The sequence below is a fragment of the Triticum aestivum genome, chromosome 5D (genome assembly GCF_018294505.1).
Source record: "Triticum aestivum cultivar Chinese Spring chromosome 5D, IWGSC CS RefSeq v2.1, whole genome shotgun sequence".
Taxonomy (NCBI): domain Eukaryota; kingdom Viridiplantae; phylum Streptophyta; class Magnoliopsida; order Poales; family Poaceae; genus Triticum; species Triticum aestivum.
Genome location: NC_057808.1, coordinates 376085348 through 376109736, shown reverse-complemented (window position 1 = coordinate 376109736; position 24389 = coordinate 376085348). Strand labels below are relative to the sequence as shown.

The window sequence follows — 24389 nt, the reverse complement described above, 5'->3', positions numbered from 1 at the left end:
TTTATAAAGACTTTGAAAGTGAAGAAATTGGTGTGACCATGAAGACCTGGTATTCATGTGAGGAACATGAAGCGTGAAGACTTTTGTTTTCATAGCTTCTTTTTCCTCTTTCTTGAGTCATAGCAAACGCCATACTGTTAAAGGGGGTCGAGGAAATACTAAGGAAAAATTTCCAAGTGATGTTCATCTCAAAATCCTACACCTACCAATCCTTTCGAGTGAAGCCATTGGAAATCTCATATAGTTCAGTCAATTTCTTTAGTGACAGAGACGAAGTTCTTCTGGTCTCTGAGGAATTTGTTCTGACTGAGGAGTTAGGAATTTGTCCAGACACAAGTCCAATCCCTAATGGATGTTGTGTCGGAAACAAAAATAGTGGTTGACAAATGTCGTGAAGATATGAATGGTTTTGAAACCAGACTATTAGACATTTGCTTCATTGTTCAAGAGCAATGGCAGAAAAAAGGGGAAGATCGTGCTGCTCCATCAGATTCTACAGCCTGAAACATAAGCACTCAGGTCAAATAATCTGTGCTTCTATACATCTGATGGTGCTTTTATCTGCAAGGACTGTAAACTTTATGCCAACAGGCCTTTTCTTGTATGGTTGGAATTTATTTTGCTGTGATACAGCATTTATGATGCTGCCAAAGGCTGCAATAATTACGACGCTATTTTTGTATAGTGTAGGTTTATCTTAGTAATGTATTCGGCCGAAAGCTTCATAGGAGCCCAACATGCCAACATTCGTCGGGCCCATTCCAATTGGGCTAAAAACGATTATGGGCCGAAATTTGCATGTAGCCCACTAAAAATATCTGGGCCTAAATCAGCATAAGCTTTCATGTTTTTCTTCTAGACCTGTGCCCATAGTGGGCCTTTAACATGCCTAAATATAATTTGGGCCCTCAGTAATAATAGGCCGTTTACATGTGTAAATATCTCGAGCCCATAAAAACATGGGCCTTTAATAGGCCGAAAGTAAGATTGGGCCCTGATTGTGCCAAATAACCCACTGGTCTCAGCAGGCCTAAATGGTGGCCATTTACAATGCGGATCGTCCACAGGCCGAAATTCAGACGGGCCATAAATGCGCCGACCTACTACACGGGCCTTTAAAAGGCCAGAAGTTCGATCGGGCTTGATTAGTGTCATTTTTATATGGGCCGTTAGTAGGCCCGATGTGGCGTTGGGACACATATGGCCCATGGATTTCGTCCGACGTTAACAGGCCGAAAGTCACAACAGGCTGAAAGTGGCCCAAATCTGTAGCGGGCCTCTAACAGGCCGAATGTCAGACATGGCCGAATATGACACATATCCTTCACGGTCGTTTATGGGCCGAAAGTTTCAATGGCCTATAAATGGGCCCAAATGAAGCAGGACCTTTAACAGGCCGGAACACACCGGGCCGTAATTCGGCCCAAATTCTTAGCGGACTGTTAACGGGCCAGAAGTGACCATGGGCCGCGATGATGACAAGTTTAGGACGGGCCGTTGACAGGCCGATTTGACACTAGTCGTACGGGCCTTAATTGAGAATGTTGGGCCTTTAGCTGGGCCGGCCCATTATGGTCTGCAAAATCTTGTGGGCCTTTAGCTGGGTTGGCCCATTATGGCCCGCTAAATCTTGTGGGCCATTAGTTGGGCCGGCCCATTATGGCCTCCTAAATTTTGTGGGCCTTTAGTTGGGTCGGCCCATTTAATCTTTATGGTCCACTTTTGGGCCGGTCCACGTGTCAACGTATCAGAGGCACATCTCGCCCATTGGATGAGTGACACCTGTCCCAATGGTGAGCAAACATGTGTTTCCTCCGGCCAATGAGTATTTTACACGTGGAAAATCCCCATTGGTCCGGGCTGTTAACGGGTCATCGGATCCAAAACCGGACCCGATAGCTTAACGGCGTTCCATTACGGTGGATGCCACGTGTTGGTCACCCTTGACGAAAGCACTTCTATGACGCGCGATTTATCGTCATGGAAGTGGACACTTCCGTGATGATAATTTTGGTAATGTCATGGAACACTTCTACGACAGCACAGGTATGACTATCTTGATTCTGTCATAAAATTGTCATGGATGTACATGCATGACATAAAATGTGACCTACTGTGACAAACACGTATCATCACGGAAGTGTATTTTTTTGTAGTGTTTGATCTATATACGGAACTTATTCTGGTGAACCCATGTAAAATATTAGTTGTATTTTACTGCAAAGTACATAATAAAACCAGGTTCCAAACATATGACCATGTACCATGGCTAATGTATTGTCTATTTCTTCACATTGTATTGACAGCTAAGGATAAAGAGACAAAGTTTATAATATGGTAAGCATAGTATGACATCATTCATATCACAAAACAACTGAAAACAGACAAACAGGCAATTGTAACGTTGTGTGGGCAAGTCCAGCATGGAACTAGATTACAGGTCAAGATCAAAGGAACATCATTCCTCTCTTTTAAACCTTGTAAGGTGCAATGATACGCTAAGACGATTGTGTATAAAATTAAAAAGAGTAATAGACATTGGCTGCAAACCATGCAGTTCAAGGCACAAGTCAGAGTAAGTAGTAGTTAAAAGGCATGAGGATTAAGGACTTACAACAGCGGCTTTGACTGGTGTAGTCATGCCCTTCGTCTTGCTGGTGTGACAGTCCTTGAAGATTTCCATAGCATTTGGTTCAGGTACTTTTTGGTCCTTGCGGGCTTTCCTCTGCATTTGGAACAAGTCAATATAGATCTGATAATATCGTATAGCGAAAAGAGTGAAACAGCAGCTAATTACAAGAGCCTCGCGGTGTGCAATATAGCTACAAGATCCTGTCGCCTGTTGGAATTTCACTTTCGTACGGTTGGCCTTGTTCTTTGAACAGTTCACCTACAAGAAGATAGATTTGTGTGGCACATGCATAAATAGGACTTCAACATGTGATCTGATCACATATATATATATATAATGTACCTGATACTTCGGATCAGACCGGTGTTTAACGAGGCCTCTCCAGTCTTCATCCGATATATTTTCCACTGGAGATGTTTGGGCAAGTTCATTGTTAGCCTTGCCTTCAAAGTGAGTTTTCCTCAAGTTATACCGGTACTGTCGTAGAGCAGCCTTGAAAACATGGGTGCAAGCTTGTATGGTTGCATCATCTTGGCTATCCAACTTGAACATGGTTAATAGACAGATGTACTAGTATGTACCAAAAACAGGAAGGCATGTCATATTCAAAGGTATAGTGTGTAAGCTAAGCAGATGCAATTTAACCAAATTGGAAGCAATACAAGCTGGACATCCGGCTGGAGTGGTGAGCATGATCATCTAGGACCTGAGAGCCTCGTGGGAGGCGGGCTGCTTCGCCACCATCGTGGCTTTTTAGTTGGCTTCCAGGTGATGCCTGTCTGTGTTGGGCTTCTCACTGGCCCGGCCAGTGCCCTGACTAGCTATTTTTCTTCTGGTGCTCCCGGGATGGTGGTTCATGTAAAAAATATCTATCCTTATCTTAATAAAGACCGACTTCGGCCTTTTGAATACAAGCTAGACACCATATGCAACATGTAACCACATATGACACCGTGAAGTTAAAGCAAGCACCTGGGATGGTGGTTCACGGTGAGCGAGATCATCAACTCCAGAGCTAGGTTTACCGTCTCCATCTATTGAACATCCAACCTTTAAAGCGAAAACATGTGTCTTGCCTACCCGGAAGCAAGCAGGAGCGACTTCTCTCTTTTATTTTGTGCTTCTGTCATGGCAGAGTATGAAATACCCATGCATAAAAACACAATAGTGAGAGTATGGGTGAAGTGTGGGCAGAACTAGTGCATTGTAAAAGTAGAAGATAGCAGGTGGCTGAAAAATAAATGACAGGAGACATATGATAGCTCTACAACATTGCATGGAAAACAAAATTAGATTCTACTTCGTATGATTTTGTACTATATGAGCACGGGGATATCTGGGAAATGCAGGTACTCCTCCAGCACACCACCACATGTGCTCCTATCAAAATAATAGTCGACTGAAAATAAATAGGTCAGTCAATTTTTTATGAATCATCCGATCTATAAGGAAAGGGCAGATGGCCTTCGTCTACCTCCCGCCAGTCACTGTTGACGATCTTTCTCGAACCGCCAGCGACCACCGGCCCAGACCCCTGCCTCCGCCGCCCCGCCCTCCCCTCGACCTCACACCACCGTCATGCTTGGCAGCGCCCCCAGGCCATCCCTTTAATCCCGGCCGACCTCCAGATCGGGCGCCAGCAGCTCTAGGCCCCACACGCCCCTAAGATAAACATTGAGGTGCTGCTTCCCCGGCGTAATAGGCGGACTAGCGCCTGTTACGCCAGGGAATGCTTCTGTTAATTGGGAATCAACTGACCAGGAATTGAAATCCAGGGGGGCGACGGACCTCTAGCTAAGGTGAAATAGTATATGAGGAGAAACCTTGTGCATCGCGAGTTACTAGGAACATCTAGTATCAAGAAGAAGCGGTCAACTAGTGTCTTCTGTGGAATACCGTGCAAGCAGACACGTAAGATTTGCACGAATAAGGGAAGAGGAGTACCATTTCCGGTTGCCAGTGTGGTCTCCTCCATATGTCGCGGCGATCTTATTCTCTTTTCCAGGGGAACCGATGTTTTGGAGGAGGGTGCAGGTTTGGGCGAACCCATGGCCAAATTGTTGACTGTGTTGCCATGGCCGTATGTCAACGGAGGGGAAGCAGATCCGAGGCGGCGAAGGACAGCGTAGCAGGAACAGCTCTGGTGTGGTGGACGGTCTCGAAGTTGGAGCGGCAGCGATGAGGCGCAGGACGGTGTGGTTGAACTGGCTCGGGTACGGACGGCTCGGCCTCGGCTTCAACTACTAGCCGTGGAGGGCGTTGTAGTTGAGGTTGCGGTGGACGACGACGTCGGGTATCGGCTCCGGCGTGATGGAGGAGGGCGGCGGTTGATGGGTGGGATGGGGTGGTGGACGGGAGGACGCCGGGGTTTCGCGGCTGGTGGAGGTGTAGTTTTGGCGCCCACGGAGTACGAATGGGGAATCTGACGGGTGGGCGGGGGTGGGGGAGCTAAGGGAGAACCATGTTTCGGTCTGGGACGCGCTTGTTTTTGGCTTTTTTGAACAGATGCGGCGCGTTTCTTTGAAATTTGGGGAAAGTATAAACTTTACCCCCCCCCTCTTAAATTCTGGACCTACTGCGGGTCGGGGTAGGATGGTAATCCCAGGTGTCCCAAATAGTGGGCGGGAGCGATTTCGGCCGCGCGCATGTGTGCTTAGGCGGCCATTGTGTATGAATGTTTTTCGGAGGCGGTTGCGTGGCGTCTAGATGAAGCTACAAACCTACCCCGGTTTAGACCTTTGGACGTTGGGCCGGTAGGTTTCACGGGTCGGAGTTAGAAAAGTAATTTCCTTCTACTACCAAACATTGGTCTCACGCGGTTTCGGGCGAGTAGAGGCTCTTTTGGTGCTTCGTTCGAAATTTTGAAACAGAAGCATTCACGTTTAGAGTACTCTTGAACTTTGGGGATTGACCTAAATAGACAACGTTAAATTTGACCTTGTATGTTTGAAAACCTCATTAAATTATCCGCTTCTTTTTGAAATTTTGACACTTGAAAATCCTATAACTATGATTATTTTGGAATGGATGAGCTAAATTTGAATCTATTTTGTAGATGACTATATGCTATTATGTACAAAATCAGAGCAAAGATTGGTGCCCCCATAATTTAGGTATGATTTACAAATGCCATGATATCGAATTCAAATAATTGAATGGACTTCATGTTGAATTTGAATTTTTTTTAAACCACCTTAAGTTGAATTCAAATGTATGCTAGTTCATAGCTAGCTATTTATAATGTTCATTGTGTAACTTTCGTATGTATAATGTGCTTTACACACACAACATGAACTATACTCACGTTTATATTCGATTGCTAAATCGATGCATTGTCTGGAGTTCAAAATAGTAACTATGTGGATCAATTTTGTCGAATAATAACATAGACATGTTCAAATTCGATAGAATCTAGATTTATGATGGATCAATGACCGTTACTTACGCGAATTGCAAATATCATGATCCCATCCTAATATTTGGATACAATTTATATCTTTAACCAATGTGTACATCAGTCTTTTACGTGTAGTTTCACTCTCCATCGGTGGACTCTCACACATGCTCACACACTCTCTCCCGAAGTGTCTTTCTCGCAGACATGCTCTCGATAGAACCCTCCCTCCCTCTCGTAACCATTTACGACTGTTTTCACTAACCTTTATCACAAGCACTCTTCCTCTCACAAGCATACACACGCACAATCCCCATCGACCCTTTCTATGTACATAGACCTGCCTACGAGTCTCCTGTACGCACATTATCTTTAGGCTTGTCTCTCACGCATTGTCTCACACCTCTCTTCCTAATCGACGAGTATGATTCTAGCAGAGCATTCTGTAGGATGCCCCTTAAAGTTAGGTTGGATGAATAGTAATATCAGAGATAAGGGGTTACCTTAGTCCGAGAACCCAGGGTTACAAATCCTAGCCAGCTTTGTCAGTGGACACAGAGTCCTTCACAATTCTGCTATCTTTGTCTTGTACGACAAGTCATCCATGGGTCTCCCTAAATGCGTCACGACCGACCAATGTGGCGCAGGACGGAACCAAACCAAGGGCCTCACCTCGACCCATCGGACCTCACGCGGTGACACACCCTCTGCCCCCAGGTCTCGTTATCTTCTCACACCCACACATACCAACACAGACACCACACAAAAAATTCTCCTCGTGCCTTTATCGCCTCCCCCCTTGCATATACACACTCAAGGGAATCTCTCGCCATGACATCATATTAGTCTCTCTCTCTCTAGACCTCTCTCATTTCTCATGCTATCTCTCCCACGCCCTCCTCCCCTCGCCGGCCCGTCTATCCATGCCTCTCTCGAATACGTAATACACACACATACCTCTCTAGGCCCTGCCAAATACATCAACTAAACATTCACACATGTTACATCACGTACCCCATTGATCTAAAAAGCCCTCTCTTCACGTTTATTTCGCATACAACATTCCTTTTGAATAAAGTGTGGCCAAAAAATTATTTTAGAATTTCTACATATATACAACATTACAAACTGGGTTGTGCGGGAGCTGTGGCCCATCTAGCCCAGGCTTTTATTTCATATGTTTAGCACATGACCAGCCCAGTTTGTTTTTTTTCCTTTCTGAAAATGGCTAACCCAGCTATTTTGTTTTTTGCAAAATAATCAATGTAGGCCTACTTGTTTTTCTACGCCCTGCTGGGCCGGAAATCTTTCAAGACGAGGAAGGATGCATTTTGCCCAGAAAATGGGCTATAAGTAATAAGAAATGGGCTATAAGTAATAATAAATGGGCTGTAAAATGAAAAAATACAGCAAACAGGCAATTAGTTCCAAAATACTTTTTCTTTCAGATTTTGATATTTTAAATTTCATTGTTTTTGCGCGGGTAAAATTTCATTGGATTTAAATTAAGATATGTTTAGTTTTTAAATTAATTTGAATCTAGCTAGAAATTTTGGGCTGTATGCTGTTTGGGACAGATTTGGAGGCTGACTTGTGGGTCTACTAGATTGACGTGTACGAAAGGCTTTGTCAACTTAGTCCACAAACAATTCTAGCAGCAGTGACCGTTGGATGTTAATCCAAAGGCCGTGTTGCTTCTTCAATATCTGATCTTCTTGCTCTAGCCGCCCAAACCAGCGCCGGTGGGACTGCCTGCCCCTGCCTCCCGTGGCCGGCTGTGGTGCCGCACAGGCCGCACCGCCCCACCCTACTCCATTGCTGGCCAGGCCAGTCCTCTACTCACCCACACCTCCTGTTATTTTCTGGCGACGGCAGCCGGACCAGTAAACCCTCGTACTCCCCACCGCGTGGGCAACCACTGCAGAGTCTTCACCGGTTCCGTGTCCTTCCCTTCCTAGGCCTCGCCGTCGTCCACCGCCCTGGTGCTCTCGGCGCGGCGTGGTCAACGTGGTCAACGAACGACATCCATCGGACGTGGACTGTACGTGGAGAGGCTAACAGCTGGGTCCACGGTCGCACACAAGAAAATGCCTCCTTATTACGCGCAAAATAATGATTCCTCCACCTAACATCTGGGACCCACCGGAAGGGCCTCTGTATTTCGTGAAAAAAAAACATTCCCCCGCTGACAGATCGGACCCACCAGCTATATCTTCGCACTCAAGGAAGTGCCTCCTTATTACGCACAAAAAAATGAATACTCCCCCTGCTAGCTGGGACCCAGCATAGTGGGATGCTGACTTGTGGGCCCACTAAGTTGACGGGGACGGAGGGCTTTGTCAACTTAGTCAATATGAACGATTCTAGCTCCAGTGACCGTACAATGTCCATCCAACGGCCGTAGTGCTTTTTCAACCTATGGTCTTCTTGCTCCAGCCGCCCAAACCAGCGTCGGTCGTGCCGCGTGCTCCTGCCTCCCGTGGCCGGCTGTGATGCCGCGGCCACACCGCCCCCTGCTACTCCCACTGCTGGCCAGGCCATCCCTCTACTCACCCACACCCCCTGTTATTCTGCGGCGACGGCAACCTCACACCGCAGCCGAACCAGTGAACCCTCATACTCCTCTCCGCGTGGGCAACCACTGTCGCGCCTTCCCCGGCTCTGCGTCGTCCCCTTCCTAGGCCTCGCCGTCGTCCACCGCCCTGGTGCTCTCGGCGCGGCGTGGTCAAGAAACGACTCCCATCGGAAAAGTACTGTACGTGGAGAGGCTGACAGATGGGTCCACGACCGCAGCAAGGAAGTGCCTCCTTATTACGCGGAAAATAATGATTCATCCACCTGACAGCAGGGACCCACCGGACGGGCCACCGTATTTCACGAAAAAAATGTTTCCCCCCTGACTGTTGGGACCCACCAGCTACATCTTCGCACGCAAGGAAGTGCCTGACAGTCGGGATTGTCATTTTGGTCGCGAACGTGTACGTACATACGATCGGTATGTCTGCAGGCTGCAGCGATGAACCGTGGCCGTGTAAGGAAGGGCACGTGTCATAATAGAGGCACGCACGTGTCGTAGTAGAGGCGTGCACGTAGCATGTACACGTACGTACAGCGGCCGGGGTGCAAGAAAGTAAATACGGCCATGTACGTACATACGGGCGGGATCTCGAACGCCTACTCGTGCATACGTTCGGCCAGGTCTCGTGTACATGGCTGGGTCGGAATGGAGAAACTGCGTCGTCGTCGTGTTCATGGGGAGGCAACGGAATGCGTCGTCTTCATCGGGAGGCAACGGAACGCGTGCTGTTCATCGAGAGCCAACCGGCTTGGATGGAACAGCCGATGGAAACGAGGCCTGGTGTACCGCAGAACAGAGGAAACGGCATTGTGTTCGACCGGCCATGGTCGAAACGGGGTCCTGTTCATCAAGGAGGAGTCTGGCGTACCACAAAACGGAGGAAACGGACTTCTCTTGGACCTCCTACGGTCAACATGGGGTCATGTTGATCGGAGGGGTGTGGCGTACCGCAAAACGAAGGAAACGGATTTGTGTTGGAACGCTACGGTCGAAACGGGGGTCCTGTTCATCGGGAGGTGTGTGGCGTACCGCAAAACGGGACTCCACGGGATATTGTTCATCTCCACCGTCGACTACCTCCACGGGCTACTGTTCATCCACCATCGACCTCCTCCAGCCTCCACCCGTGACTGTTCATTCACGGGCTCCTGTTCATCCAGCCTCCACCACGCGCTCCTCCACCAGCTACTGTTCAACCAGCCCTCTCCATGGGGTCCTGTTCAACCACCCCTCCACGGGGCTACTGTTCATCCAGCCCTCCACCGGCTACTGTTCAACCAGCCCTCCACGGGGTCCTGTTCATCCACCCTCACGAGGTCCTGTTCATCCAGCTCTCCACGGCGTTTCCTGTTTCATCCAAAGCCCTCCACGAGGTTCCTGTTCACCCACCAGCTCGATCGTCGGGGGTCCTGTTCATCCAGCGGCAACGGCCTCTACACACGGGTTTCCTGTTTCATCCAAACCCCCCACCAGGAACTTTTCATCTCCAAACCCCCCACAATGATCAATTGTTTCATCAAGAGGCAGCCGGTTCGATCGGCTTTAGTTAGTAGCAGTAGCGAAGGAATCGCTCGATCGGGTTCGCCTCGCTCGGTTTCAGTTAGAGCCCAACGCCTCGCACCCACGCGCCTACGTGTACGAGAGAAACGCGCATCGCTCGGCCCCCGACCACCCACCGTAACCGGGAACTCCACCGATATTTTCCGCGCCCTCGTTTCTACCACGGTTTTTCTGTCATGGACGGCCCAAAGAATGTCATGCAGCTGCGTCTCCGGCCCGTCCAGAATGAAAAGCCTATTTTCTGTCATGATTTTTCATCATAGAAGTAAGAGCCCACCACATCTATGATGATACCGGGTTTTGTCACAATTATCGTCATAGAAGTGTGATACGTCTCCAACGTATCTATAATTTTTTATTGTTTTATGCTATTATATTATCTATTTTGAATGTTTAATTGGCTGGTGGGCACACCCAATTTACCAGGCGTCTGGCCGTCCGTGGACCCACCCACCGCTCTATCCCCTCGACCTCCTTATCCAGCCTCAGGTTCCTTTCCAACCACACGTTTCTCCCCTCTCCCTTTTGCTCTATCCCATGGGATTTGGTCCGCCATGGATGGCCTCTATGAGCTCCCTCAAATGAATTCTCAGGAAAATAAAGGGTGCTGCTACCGGCTGGGGGCAGTCCCGCAGCTGCAAGAGGACAACCGTCGCCGCTGCGGCATGAGCTGCTGCATAGACCAGCGGTAGAGTGGCTGATTTGTACGAGAGCGCGGCGGTGCTGCGAGGTGGTCCAGCTACTGCGAGCCCGACGGCGGACCAGATGCTCGGCGATGCTGCAACGAAGGCTGCGATGGCGTCTCGGCTGCGACGGCGTGCTACGACCACCCGTCGGTGGAGCGCTGATGCTGCTAGCCCTGACATCGTCTTGCGTGAGGGCTCCCGGTGCTGCCACGGGCGGCGCCCCTGCTACGAAGCATCGCCGGTTGCTGCGATGGTCGTTGGGAATCTGTGACCTGTCATGGTGCGACGCCGCTCGCCGGGAGCATCCGGTGCTGCGAGGCCGCTCGCCGGGAGGGAGCGTTGGTGCTCGTCGGAAGCATCCGGTGCTGCGAGGCCGCTCGGCGGTGGGAGCGCCGGTGCTCGCCTGAAGCATACGATGCTGCGAGGCCACTTGCTGGCGGGAGCGTCGGTGCTGCCAGGCTGCTCGCCGGAAGCATCGGGTGTTGCGAGGTGCTCGCCGGCAAGAGCGTCAGTGCTGCGAGGTGTTCGCCGGAAGCATCTGATACTGCAATGCGATGTGCTGCAGGGCCGCCGGCGATGTCACGAGGGAGTGTCAGAGCTGCTATGCTGCTAGGAGTGGTGCTGCGACGCACTGTGAAGAAAAGGACGTCTGATGCCTGCGTGTCGCGTGCGCAAAGAAAGCAGTGTGCAGCAGAAGAGAGAAGGGATCGAAAAGAAAGCAGTGTGCAGAAGAAGAGAGAAGGGATCGAACGGCCGCGCTCGAGCGCATCAGACGGCTGTAGGGTGGCTGTTATTTCGCCTCCTACATCCGGATGGCGCCTAGCACGCGCCTTAACTTATCTGTATTTTAGTTGGATAATCTACACAAGATTTTGATTTTAGGCTGTTATAGTAGATCGATGTTAAAAACGGCTGTTATAATAGAAATTGGATTTTCTCTAAAAACTGGCTACCCAAACAGCAAAGGGTACGTCGCAACACACAGCCTACTAGTTACATTAAATATTGGGTTTTGGGTATATAACCCGGGTAGCAGCAGCAGAAGGTTCCTCGACGTTCTAGTTTAACTTTTACACAGGAATCATAGGGTACTTATGATGTCTTGCGGGAACTTTTACACAGGAATCATGGCATCGGCGGTGGTTGATCATGGCATCGGCGGCAAGGCTCCACAACATTTAGCTCAACTCCGGAGGGAACTTTTGGCTCAACATATGTCCTGATAGCCAAGAGCCCTCTACCAACTTCCACCATAAAATCCACGCCCAACAGGTTGCACTTTCCAGTATTGTTGGTTAAACAGCTGTCGAAAGGATGTCCTGTTGTGGTGTTCAATGTAAGGCTCTCAAGTGAGCTCGTATTCTCAATGATATGGCATGTTAGCTCTACTAAGCTCTTCGCAGAGGAGAAACCAATGATCTTCACTGTCTTGAGGCTATCATGGTGGTGTCCTGGCATCTGCCTCAAATGTGATGCATCTCCCACGATTGACTCGTGCAACATCTTTTGCTGCAACACCTAAAGATGACATGCCAATAGGTTGGATTAATAGTTTCATCATTGTAACTAAATATCCTTGCAAGATGGACAGTGACTTACATTCATGACAAGGGTCTCCAAGAAAGGAGAAGCATCAAAAAGTGATATCAAAGAACAATAGTCGTAGGTCGGGGAAAATGTCATTGCTTGAAGATCAACATTCAAGTGCTTGAGATGCAGGAATTTGCTATGTAGAACTGGTGTATCAATCATCTGCACAAAGATATTTCAGATCAATCATACTATGAGTATCAACAGTTCAAAGATAACCAAGGATTTAGCATATACCTCACAACGTGAACCTAGGGAAAGATCTTCAACATATCGCAAGCTGGACAGAAAATCAGCACAAACATAGCTGATAGCACCAGGAAAGTACAGGTCAAACTTCTTGAATTGCAATCCTACTCCAAACGATAGGTGTACTTTGCGATGACCCATAAACTGGAAATTAGAGAGGTTTGGAGCTTCTACCTCTATAACCCGCAGCGAGCTGCCGCCATCAAACACGTCCAGATATCTGAGCTGTTGTAGATGAAAAGGTATCTTCAAGCAAATTATCTTATTGCAAAACTTTAGTTGCATCCGTTGCAAAGCAAAAGAATTGTGAAGAATGGATCCCAACTGGTCCCCCGTAATAGCAACATCGCTTAGCTCGAGTCTTGACAAGCTTTTAAAGCACAACTCGTCAGTCGGAGAGAAAGCACAACGGGCAAGATTTAGATACCGAATCGAGTTTCCACTCTCATTGGCTAAAAGTGACCACGGAAAGTTGTAATATCTTCCTGACTTTGAAGATAGTTCTATAGTGAGTTCTTCAATCCCCGGTGTAACAGCAGCCTGAAACCAGCTATCAATGTTACAGACTTTGGCATTGTAGTAACGGAAAACAATCTCGAGCGTCTTGGTGGCAATGCATGGGCGGTTTTTCAAAATGTGGTCAACTTTGTTGGTAAAATTTCTTGCTATTCCGTCCTCTCCACATGATTCTATATCAATGCCCAATGTTATCATATTGAAAGCAAGGTTCGGATAGCATCTCCAAGAACGTTTAAATGCATGAGACACACAAGCAGCTCGAGCAGCATCTCGCATTGGCAGTAGGGAATATATATGACACCAAATATCCTGCATGCACAAGCATGTGAGAAATTATTTCAAATGGACATCAGAAATAAAGAAAACCATGTCAGGTAACATTTTAACCAAAGTGCTTGCACATGATTGCAGCGTGATACAAAGGCACACCATGCAATTGTGCTGACTGCTGAGTAAAGGGTAATGTCTTGGTTCTAAAAGAATAGTAGTTGGTTCACCGTGAAATTGTGCTGACTGCTGAAAGGACGCTGCAGTAGGATTGTAGCAGGTTGCAGCACTAAGGATATGTTCATACTAAATATTTACCAAGCACAGCTCAACCAATTAGTATAGTTAGAGCATTCATAGCCCATCATCAGCGTTTCATGGCGTACCTCTGGAAGATGTGGCCCAGGGTATTGTATTTCACCACCTTGGGAACAATGGTCTTGTTTGCAGGTTGAGTCCTTTCTGTCAACCATTGAATCAGCTGGTCCATCCGCAATACATAATACATATGATTACAGGTGGAAAGTTATAGAAGATTGCAATACCACCCAAGTATATCGTTGAGGATGCTCAAACAAATAAAACAAGACAGGGGAACACATTATCCAGAGGGTGCATAGACAGTCGACTTGAGTTCCCCTCTGTTGTATTGTCAAGGATCGTCTCAGACCCCATACAGCCTAAGCACGGCAGCCACCTGCCAACTTTAGCATGGAAGACAAATGGGGCCTCTTCAAATCCAATGTATGCTTACTATGTAATATTTGAGTGGCTACACTGATGTTATAGCAAATTTTTCATAACTCGGGTACTCCGTCAGTAAAGAAATATAAGATCATTTAGATCGCTAAAGTAGTGATCTAAATGATCTTATATTTCTTTACAGAGGGAGTACATATGAACAACACACACAAAAATTTGATCTTTACCCAAATCGATCCACAAAATCCTTCTATACTACTCCCTCCGTCCCATAATATAAGAGTGTTTTTTACACTAGTGTAGTGTCAAAAACGCTCTTATATTATGGGACGGAGGGAGTACCATAGAAACCTTAGCTCACCCAAACAGTTTTCTCTATGAAAAAAAATCAAAATTTTACGCTCAAATAGACACTAGACTAGATCAACCTACAAGAATCTACTTGCCTTACCTGGTCTTGTGCCTGATGAAAATAACAACGAGGCGGTCACTTACTATGGGGTTGTATTTGCAGGCGACGACTTTCCCGCTGCATCGATATCACCCGATTGAGCATCAGCTGACCCATGGTTCGACGAGACCTAGGGTCGAGAAATCTCGATTTGGATCTCGCTCTCGCGAGTACGGCTCGATTTGGATCGAACAGGGCGAGGCGGGGAATTGCGTCGGCGCCGGCGGAAGGGTCAAGTAACTGACCTAACACGGATTCCGCAGGCCAGGGCACCGCCCCACCAATAAATCTCCATCTCACGGAAACGTGAGGTACTCCTACTTTGATATGGGCCAGGATTCCCGAAAAAATCGTCTCGGTCGCTCGTTATCACGTTATTTCTCGGGCCTGTTTTGCTAGCGAGACAACAACTGGGGGGTAGCGCTCCCCTAAATAGGCCAGCCCATAAGCACGCACACAAGCCTCTACGTCAGCCACGCATTACGGGAACTAGGTTTGTGCCCGGAGGTCAGAGCATCTCCGGCCATTCGGCCCCTAGGGTGCCGAAAAAAAGCGGCCTGGGGGCGAGCCGGCGCGAGATCGGCCCCTGGGGTTCGTTTCTCCCCAGCCACGCCCCCAGGTGCCGCCCCCCAAGGCGCCCCATATTCGAACTCCATCGTTCACGCTCAAAGAAACAACAAACAGGCGATCATCGCAATAGTTCGTCGATTCGGTGCCACAGTTCGGCGATCAAATAAAAGGACACGCAGTAGTTCGGCGTACAGAAAAGGAAGGACGCAGAAGGAGTACATCAAACGTCGAGCTCAACCTCCGGCGGCGGCGTCGTTGGCGTGCGCGGGCTGGAAGGAGTCGGCGCGGCTTCCGGGCTCGTCGGCGCGGCTTCTGTGCTACTGGGCGCGGCGGAGGCATCGTCGGTGGGGCTGGGCGTCGCGGAGGCATCGTCATCAGCCACCGGGCTAGGCGGCGGCGGCGGCGTCGCCGGTATCTGATTCAGGATGAGGCCGCGCTCCGCCAAGAACCACGCCTTGAGCTTCTCGTCGCCGCTCTGAAGCATGTCAGCGCCGCCCATCAAGAAGGCAAGGTCGTTGTTCCTCTTCTTTGCGTCTTGAGCTTTTAGTTTCGCGGCGGCGTTGGTCCAGAGCAAGTCGAGTTTGACGGCGTTGTTCGTCATCAAAACAGCCCACCTTGCCTCGGTTTTCTCTTCTCGTTGGGCGGCCCTGGTCTTGGCGTCGGCGAGGCAGTGTTCGATGGACTCTTGCACGCGCGCGGCAGCCGACTCGGCGTATTTCACCTTCTTGGCACCTTTGTTGCCGTTCGGACGGCCGTCGGCCGCGCCCGCGGTCGGCGCGTCCGGCTTGTACGTCTCTTTGGCTTTTGGCGAGGGTGCCTCGGACGGCCGCCCATTTCTCGCACTTGTCGATCCGCTTGAAGACGTGGAGGTACTTGAACTCTGCGTCGTTGTTGTCATCGCGGAACATGGCGAGCATGCGTAGCAGCTGCGCCGAAGGAAAAGAACATCAGTTCGCGTGCTCGACGCGCGCACGGCGCGCACGCGGCGAAAGAGCGCGCGCACGGCAGATGGCAACAGTAAAGACGGCGTGCGATACCTGATCCTCGACGCTGGTGCCGCTCTCCGGGCGAGCCACGACCTCCTCGACGATCCCATGCCATTTGTTGCACGCCGTTTGGATGAGCTCCCAATGGTTCGCCATCGCCTTCGCCCCAGGCTTCATGTGCACGCTTTTGAAGTAGGGGTCGACGAGCTTCTGCTCGTCGAACTCGGCCTTGATGCGGTCCCAATACGTCTCGATGCTCTGGTTCGTGCCGGTGACCGGGTCGAGGTAGACGACCTTCCACGCTTCGGCGAGGCACTCCTCTTCCTTGGACGCCCACTTGATGCGTGGCTCGCCGGGCTTGGCCGCCTTCTTCTTCTTCTTCTTGCCTTTTCTCGTCGGCGCTGGTTCCTCCTCTTCCTCCTCCTCCGGCTCTTCCTCGCCGTAGTCGAGCTCGTCGTCCATGTCGCCGAGGTCAATCGAGCCGTCCTGGGTAGTGAACCCGGGGGAAGCGGCGGCGGCAGCCGAGCCGGCCGCGATGATGTCCTCCATGTCGGCCTCCGTCGCGTCGGCGTTGCCGAGATGCGTCGAGGATGCGGCTTGCGAGTAGAGGACGCGGCGAAGAGGTGGTGTCGGTGAGGCTGCGTAGTCCGGCGGCGAGTACGTGTACGGCGGGTACTGCACGCCGGCGAACGCGGGTGAGGGCGTGCGCTGGACGGGGCGCCCATGGGGGAAGGTGATGTTGGGGTTGAAGCCACCATGGGCGTCCCCATCGGCATAGCCCGGCGACGACGTGCTCCATGGGTGCGGAGACGACGAGAACCCAGCCGGAGAGCCGACGCTTTGCTGGCTCCAGGCCGCGTACGAGTGCCCACCGGGTGGATTCATCATCGCCGCGCGCGCCGCCTCCGCTTGTTCCGCCGCCGCCGCAGCTGCAGCGTGCGCCACTTTTTCCCTGGCCTTCTTGGCCCTGTTGCGCCTGTCGGCGGTGACGGCCTCCCGACGCTCCACATCCGCCTTCCACTCGGCGTTGCTCATGCCGGGGGGCTTGGATAGTGGCGCCCTCGGCTTCCTTTGCTTCGGCTGGCCGGCGGCGGCGGCTGTGGGATCCGTCGCGGCGCGCGGCATCACGTACTTCTTCGGCGGCATGGCGGGCGGAAGGGTAGGGAGGAGGCGAGGGTTTGGCGGGAGGAATGGAGAAGAGAGGGGAGCCTAGGGGGGAAGGCGGGAGAAAACAGCGGGAAAAGGGCTTCAGTCGCCGACGCCGCTTTTCGCTTGTGCCGGCGCGCCCAGGCGACACCCGGCCGCTTGGGTTCGGGGCATGATCGCCGGCTCTATATTTCGTCCAAACCGGCGCTAAACGAGTTCCTGCGGGCGCGACTGGGCCGATTTTCGGCCACCGGCGCTAAAAATTCGCCTGGGAGGGGGCCTTTTGGGGGCGCGGCTGGAGATGCTCTTATCTTAGAAAAAAAGAAGGTTTGTGCCCGGAGGAAACAATATATGCAATGACATTTTTTATACAAAGGTTCTTCTGTTTCGGGAACACATAATATGTGTGGTTTCGTCCTCTCCTGCGATCATGCTCTCCCGGTTTATTTTGTCCTATCAAAGCGCCTCCTTATCCAATATTGCTACCGCCATTCCCCCATGTCACTTGCATTGTACTTTATTAAATTCGACTCGATTTATAGCCCGTTGAAGTAAGCCAATTAGCTACTGCAGCTCATTACATCCGACTCGATATAGAACTTTCCATTTACATGGCCCATATTTTGAAGCAACCTAAAATTAGCTATCCGTTTATATTTCAGAGCAGTCCAAAATGCTGCATCACCAGTACACATTAAACATCTCACATAAAACAATTTACATCATCACATATTTTGGAGCTCGATGGTGACCGACAAGAGGAGGGATTCGAACCCCTAACACCGTGGTTCATAGCCACGTGCTCTAATCCTCTGAGCTACAGGCCCAGCTGTCCCCACTGGATCTCCGTGGGAAGACGTGGCATGACCTGCTCGACAAATATCGGCTCATCATGGAAGTAGTTATGCACACATCTGGCGTCTATTTTATATATAAAAGAAAGATGAAGTCACATATCCAAAGGTGTAAAAAAATGAATGAAATACCTCTGATGGAAGAACATAAAATACTGCACTACTAAAACAAAGTAGTCTATGTAGCAATTTGGTTGTCAAAAAAATTACATGCAAATGTAGCCTTCAAGAGAAATGGAAACTGGGAGGTTCCACTGTCAATATGTGCAATTTGGAATTTTAGTAATCATTATTGGTAGACATACACCAATGTACGCACATACTCTTCTCACATATACACCTATCATTGGCATCTGCAATCATGCATCAACTATATTCGCTAAAGCTACAATAGAGGATGAAAGTCACTTGTGGCAACAACTCGGATATAAGCAACTCCCCCTTGCTTCACCATAATCTAGAGATAAGCCCCAAGAAACCAAATAATAGAGTAGGACAAAGTTAGAAAATGTCATTGAATAAACAGCTACCTTAAATGGAAAAAAAATGTTCCAGTATACAAGAAACACGATGTTGTTTTGTTATTGCAAACTTTATAACCAACGGATTCATGGCCACGAGAGGAATTAAAGAAGGTGTTGCAGGATGACTATTCCCAAAGCTAATATGGCTGGGAATTTTGTTTCTCCACAAAAGTCATTCTTGTATCTGCAATGGATTTTACTTGTACACCCCATGGCAATAAAACAATAGTATGCTTGCTCAAATCATTTTGGTTAATGTAAAGCAAGTGTAGTGGATCAGCAAAAAAAAACAGTACAAGAACAAAAAAAAGGTAAAATATTCATCGTACAAGATTATTCTCTTGACATTGGGGTGACACTTAAGCAAGCATACGAAGTAGCAGCATCAAGCAATCTAACACTCTGTAAGAAGGCTTGGTTGTTCTTGTACTATCTGCAAAAGATTTTACATGCACATGCCACTGACATACAAAACAAGAGTATGACACTTAAATCAGTTCGGTTAATATAAAGCACATGGGTTGGATACGCAAAAATCAGATAAAATATGCATTGTACAAGATTATTCTCTTGACATTAAGGTAACACTTAGGCAAGCATGCAAAGCAGAAACTGCACCAGATCGAATTTATGCAGCAAGCAACACTAAGCAGCAGCAGCATCTTATCAAGATCTCTTCTGCTGCCACAAGTGTGACTAATGCTGTAAGAAGGTTTGGATATTGTTGGGTTTAGACTTCAGAAGCTAGAACAGGATATAATTCCATCATTACTTCATGATGCTCTCTGGCCATTCTTTGACTCTGCCTATCTGTTATTAAATGCAAGAACTACAGCTCGATTAAGTACATACCTTGACACTCCCTGGTTCTCAACGAAGCCATTGCTCCATCTAATGAAGCCCACTCAAGAGAGCATTGACATGCTGGATTGCAATGACATTTGTATGTTATTATCGCTACACTGCATTATCATGGACAGAAAATCTAGAATATAAGGATTATACCATTTTGTCTTGTTGAGAGGACTTCCTGGAAAAACATCTGCCATTTCTTTTTATTGCAACATCAGAGCCCCTCCATTTACCATGAGTTCTTGGAGCTCACCATTCTTGATAATCTGAAACATGAACATGTAGTTGGTAAAACAACATCACTTTGTATTAAAGATGTGCATGATCAAGAAGTATAAGAGTCCCTGATTCTAACCTCAAGGTGTCCAAGCTCATCCGAGAGTGATAATCCTGAAATTTAATCTAGTGGTTTGCCCTTGATACATGCACATTTTCTTTATAAGTTGGTAAGCGACAAAGATGGCATCCATGTATGAACTTTCAAGCAATAATCCTTGAGTGATAATCCAGAAATCCAATCTAGTGGTTAATTTGCGTTGATAAATGCACACTATCTTGTTAAATTATTAAGCGATAGAGATGACATCTTTGGTGTGAGCTTGTCCATCTACAAACTTTTAAGCCAAATATATTGATGCCAATGATACGTTCCTCCTATATGCATGGATTGGGTTAGGCCAATCGATCCAATCATCGTACATGGGCACCATGGCTATTTGAGCTAGCAGTGAGGACTTTGGCCGCTTGACGCCGGCGAGTAGGCCGAGGAGGTACGTACGAGTCACTGAAGCGGCATGTATGACTGGCTACCGGTGACTCAGGGCAGGCCAATGCAGCGGCACCCATGGGCTAGAATTGCGGACGTGGGGATCAGACAATGAATCTCATCTCTTTACCCTTCGACTATGGATCCTAACAAACATCCCTGAAAAAAAGATGGACCCCAACAAACAGATCATTTTACTACCCACTACCAGACCAACCCAACCCAACGCAAACCCAGAAAATTTCCAAGTAGATCGATATATTGACTGACAGTTTTAACACTCATGTACGGCAGAGAAACTTACACTGTAATACTTCACATGGTTTTGACCACCCCTGAATATTACGTGAAGCATGTCTCCAATTGTATCCAATCTAGACAGAGTGGACTTTGTCTTAACATCAGCCTTAGCTTCACAACAAAATTCCTGAATATGCAGGAATAAAACAACCCAGCTAGCTACTTTGCAAAAACCATGAAATTCTATAGAAAGTTCATTGTGTTCAACTGAAAAAGTAACACATGAGTATAGAAAGAACTGTAGGTTTGGTAATAACTAATACAGAAGAAACTGGAGTTTATTGAATTGGAAAAAAGAATCACATAGAAAATCTATTACCTTCTTCGATTAGTAGAGAAGCACTATCAATATCTCAATAAGCTTTTTGGATATTTCACACATGATATTCAGTTCAGAGAGGCGGACATAGCTGAGGCAATGATGCGGCTCGCGTTCGTCTCACCGTTTATTACCTTACTCAAGCTGTAGAAAAGCAATATCAGTAGTATCAATAAGCATTTTTTGGATATTTCGGACATAATATTCGTTTTAGGGAGGAGGACATGGCCGAGGTGATGTCACGGTCAGGTACATCTCACAGCTATTACCCTCCTCAAGTAGTAGAGGTATAACATTCAGTTCAGAGAGGCGGCCATGGCCGAGCTGAGGTCGTGTCGGTCTCACCGTCATGGGCTCAAAGAAATGACATTTGGATGTTATTATCGCTACATTGCATTATGAATTTACGATGGACAGAAAATCTAAAATATAAGGATTTACAATTTTGTCTTGTTGAGATGGCTTCCTAGAAAACATCTGTCATTTCTTTTTATTGCAACATCAGAGACCCTCCATTTACCATGAGAGTTCTTGGAGCTCATCATTCTTGATAATCTGAAACATGAACATGTAGTTGGTAAAACAACGTCACTTCGTATTAAAGATGTGCATGATCGAGAAGTATAAGAGTTCCTGATTGTAACCTCAAGGTGTCCAAGCTCATCCGAGAGTGATAATCCTGAAATTTAATCTAGTGGTTTGCCCTTGATACATGCACATTTTCTTTATAACTTGGTAAGCGACAAAGATGGCATCCATGTATGAACTTTCAGGCAATAATCCTTGAGTGACAATCCAGAAACACAATCTAGTGGTTAATTTGCATTGAAAAATGCACACTATCTTGTTAAATTGTTAAACGATAGAGATGGCATTGTTGGTGTGAGCTTGTCCATCTCCGAACTTTTAAGCCAAATATAATGATGTCAATGATAAGCTCCTCCTATATGCATGGATTGGTAGGTGATCGATTAGGCCAATCGATCAAATCATCGTACATGGGCACCATGGCTATTTGAGCTAGCAGTGAGGGCTTTGGCCGCTCCACACCGGTGAGTAGGCCGAGGAGGTACGTACAAGTCACTGAAGCGGCATGCATGACTGGTTACCAGTGACTCGGGCCAGGCCAGTGCGGCGGCTCGAATTACGGACGTGGGGATCAGACAATGAATCTCATCTCTTCACCCCTTCGACTATGGATCCTAACAAACATCCCTGAAAAAAAGATGGATCCCAACAAACAGATCATTTTACTACCCTACAGACCAACCACCCAACGCAACCCAAAATTTCCAAGTAGATCCATATATCGATTGACCGTTTTAACACTCATGTAAGGCATAAAAACTTAAACTGTAACACTTCACATGGTTTTGACCACCCCTGAATATTACATGAAGCATATCTCCAATTGTTTCCAATCTAGATGCTATGATGATCCAGAGAAACGTGTGGTTTCTGAACCCATTGAGATAACCCAGGAATTTTGCTATTTCGATTTTGCAAGTCCTTGGGAACAGCGCAGCGATGGATAATTCCGTATTTACATAGGTCTAGTCCAGGGGACAAATCAATAGGAAATAATATTTGTGCCGGTGAATTGACGAAACTATGTCCTTTGCAGCTTTTTGTGCAGAGTGGACTTTGTCTTAACACCAGCTTTAGCTTCACAACAAAATTCCTGAATATGTAGGAATAAAACAACCCAGCTCAGCTACTTTGCAAGAACCATGAAATTCTATAGAAAGTTCATTGTGTTCAACTGAAAAAATAACACATGAGTATAGAAAGAACTACAGGTTTGATGATAACTAATCCAGAAGAAACTCGAGTGCATTGAATTGGAAAAAAGAATCGCATAGAAAAACTATTACTCCCTCTGTTCACTTTTATAAGACGTTTTAGACAGTTCAGACAGTGTCCAAAACAGTTCAAGGTCAGCTGTCTAAAATGTCATCTAAATAAGAACGGAGGGAGCACCTTCTTCTATTAGTAAAGAAGCACTATCAATATCTCAATAAGCTTTTTGGATATTTGAGACATGATATTCAATTCAGAGAGGCGGACATAGCTGAGACAATGATGTGGGTCGCGTTCGTCTCATGTTTATTACCTTACTCGAGCAGTAGAGAAGCAATTTCAATAATATCAATATAAGCTTTTTTGGATATTTCAGACATAGTATTCCTTTCAGGGAGGAGGACGTGGCCGAGGCGTCATGGTCAGGTACATCTCACAGCTATTACCCTCCTCAAGTAGTAGAGGCATAACATTCAGTTCAGAGAGGCGGACATGGCCGAGCCAAGGTCGCGTCTGTCTCGCCGTGGCAGGCTGATGACCGTCCCCAACTGCAAGAATAACAAAAAAAACATCAATTCACATTACAACTATTTCTACCACTCTACCTGTCAAATTACAGGGTCCTGATGTTTCCAGTTAGTAGTTCGGTGGATAGGCTGCCAAGGTCTACTCGAAACTGAAGTTTACAGACAAGAGAGAAAATGCATATAACAGAGGAAAGGAGAAGACATTGGCATCACAGACAAATATTTGCTAATCCAACCAATACGATGAGATGAAACTTCTAAAAGGGAGTAAAGGAGAAGGCATTAGAATCACGGACCTTCTCTGGTGTAGTAGTTGAGATTGGGATCGAGGTCAGATCCCCCAACCCACCAGCAGCGCCAGGGCCCGCTGCAACATGATCTCGGCCCTCCGAAGCCCATCTGGTTGCAGCCACTACGCCTCTCGTGCGCCTCCTCCTTCCTGTTTGCGCCGCCAGGGAGGGCGCCACGCGCGTGTGACCCCGCCGCCAGACAAGCTCCGGCAAGCGCCGCCGCGTCGATGAGCCCTTCCCCAGTTTCCTCCCATCTCCTCCCTCTCTCCCATATCTCCTTTGATTCCTCGCTGCGCCATTGATGCAGGAGCGGCCGCCGGTTCTTCGACGTGCACGAGCGCCTGCAGCCGCCCCCTGTCCAGCTCGTCGCCGGCACTGTCCAGCGGAGTGGAGGGACGCCGCTAGCAGGAGGAAGGGGAAAGGGATGGCGTGCAGCTGCGGTCGTGGGAGGGGAGATCAGCGGCGGCTAGGGTTATCGAGAGGACAGAGGAGTACATATCTGATGGAAACCATATGTTCAGTGGAAGCATGAAAACTGGACCGTGGGCCGTTGGATAGTAAGAGCGTGTTTGGGTTGCATCCTCACCACATTCTGACTGGCCTGACATTGTGCCTGAGTCTGATAGATAGGAGAAAGCAACTAGTTAACGAGCGCTACTTTTTCGGAGCCTCACAACGATCAGCGCCATTTAGCGTGCTCTCAGCTGTCCGCCACGTGTCATGCTCTGGGCGCTTCTTTAGGATTTTTTTCTATTTTTTTCATGCGTTTTCGGCTTTTTAAACGGTAATTTTTCTTTCTTTTTTTACGTTTCGGTTTTTCACCGGTC

General features: G+C 48.0%; 1 protein-coding gene and 1 long non-coding RNA gene across 18 annotated transcripts; both read right to left on the bottom strand.

The window, feature by feature from the left end:
* Nucleotides 1–11818: 11818 nt before the first annotated feature.
* Nucleotides 11819–15033, bottom strand: LOC123121899 (uncharacterized). 4 transcript variants are annotated; one of them, XM_044541989.1, is made up of 5 exons: nucleotides 14673–15033; nucleotides 13862–13965; nucleotides 12678–13517; nucleotides 12450–12602; nucleotides 11819–12368 (listed from the first exon to the last, which is right to left on the bottom strand). In XM_044541989.1, exons 1-5 carry the CDS (start codon nucleotides 14743–14745, stop codon nucleotides 11976–11978), a joined length of 1563 nt encoding a protein of 520 aa, XP_044397924.1. In that variant the 5' UTR covers nucleotides 14746–15033; the 3' UTR covers nucleotides 11819–11975. The 4 variants fall into 4 exon arrangements, with proteins under 4 accessions (XP_044397924.1, XP_044397925.1, XP_044397926.1 ...); XM_044541990.1 differs by having other exon boundaries at nucleotides 13862–13956; XM_044541991.1 differs by having other exon boundaries at nucleotides 13862–13937; nucleotides 14021–15032.
* A 2927-nt stretch (nucleotides 15034–17960) lies between these two features.
* Nucleotides 17961–24090, bottom strand: LOC123121898 (uncharacterized). 14 transcript variants are annotated; one of them, XR_006459948.1, is made up of 5 exons: nucleotides 23569–24090; nucleotides 20946–23293; nucleotides 20631–20700; nucleotides 19714–20485; nucleotides 18961–19632 (listed from the first exon to the last, which is right to left on the bottom strand). It is a non-coding gene; the product is annotated as an uncharacterized lncRNA (long non-coding RNA). The 14 variants fall into 14 exon arrangements; XR_006459950.1 differs by having other exon boundaries at nucleotides 19714–20700; nucleotides 20946–21089; nucleotides 21387–23293; XR_006459947.1 differs by having other exon boundaries at nucleotides 19714–21089; nucleotides 21387–21500; nucleotides 21590–23293.
* Between the last annotated feature and the right edge of the window lie 299 nt (nucleotides 24091–24389).

Bases quoted from the DNA above. Each gene is read 5' to 3' on its own strand.
- LOC123121899 (XM_044541989.1), bottom strand. From the start codon at position 14,745: ATGGGTCAGCTGATGCTCAATCGGGTGATATCGATGCAGCGGGAAAGT. The intron at 13,966-14,672 runs GTAAGTGACCGC...TATGTATTGCGG, and splicing joins CCTGCAAATACAACCCCATA to ATGGACCAGCTGATTCAATG. The intron at 13,518-13,861 runs GTACGCCATGAA...TTGTGCATGCAG, and splicing joins CTGGGCCACATCTTCCAGAG to GATATTTGGTGTCATATATA.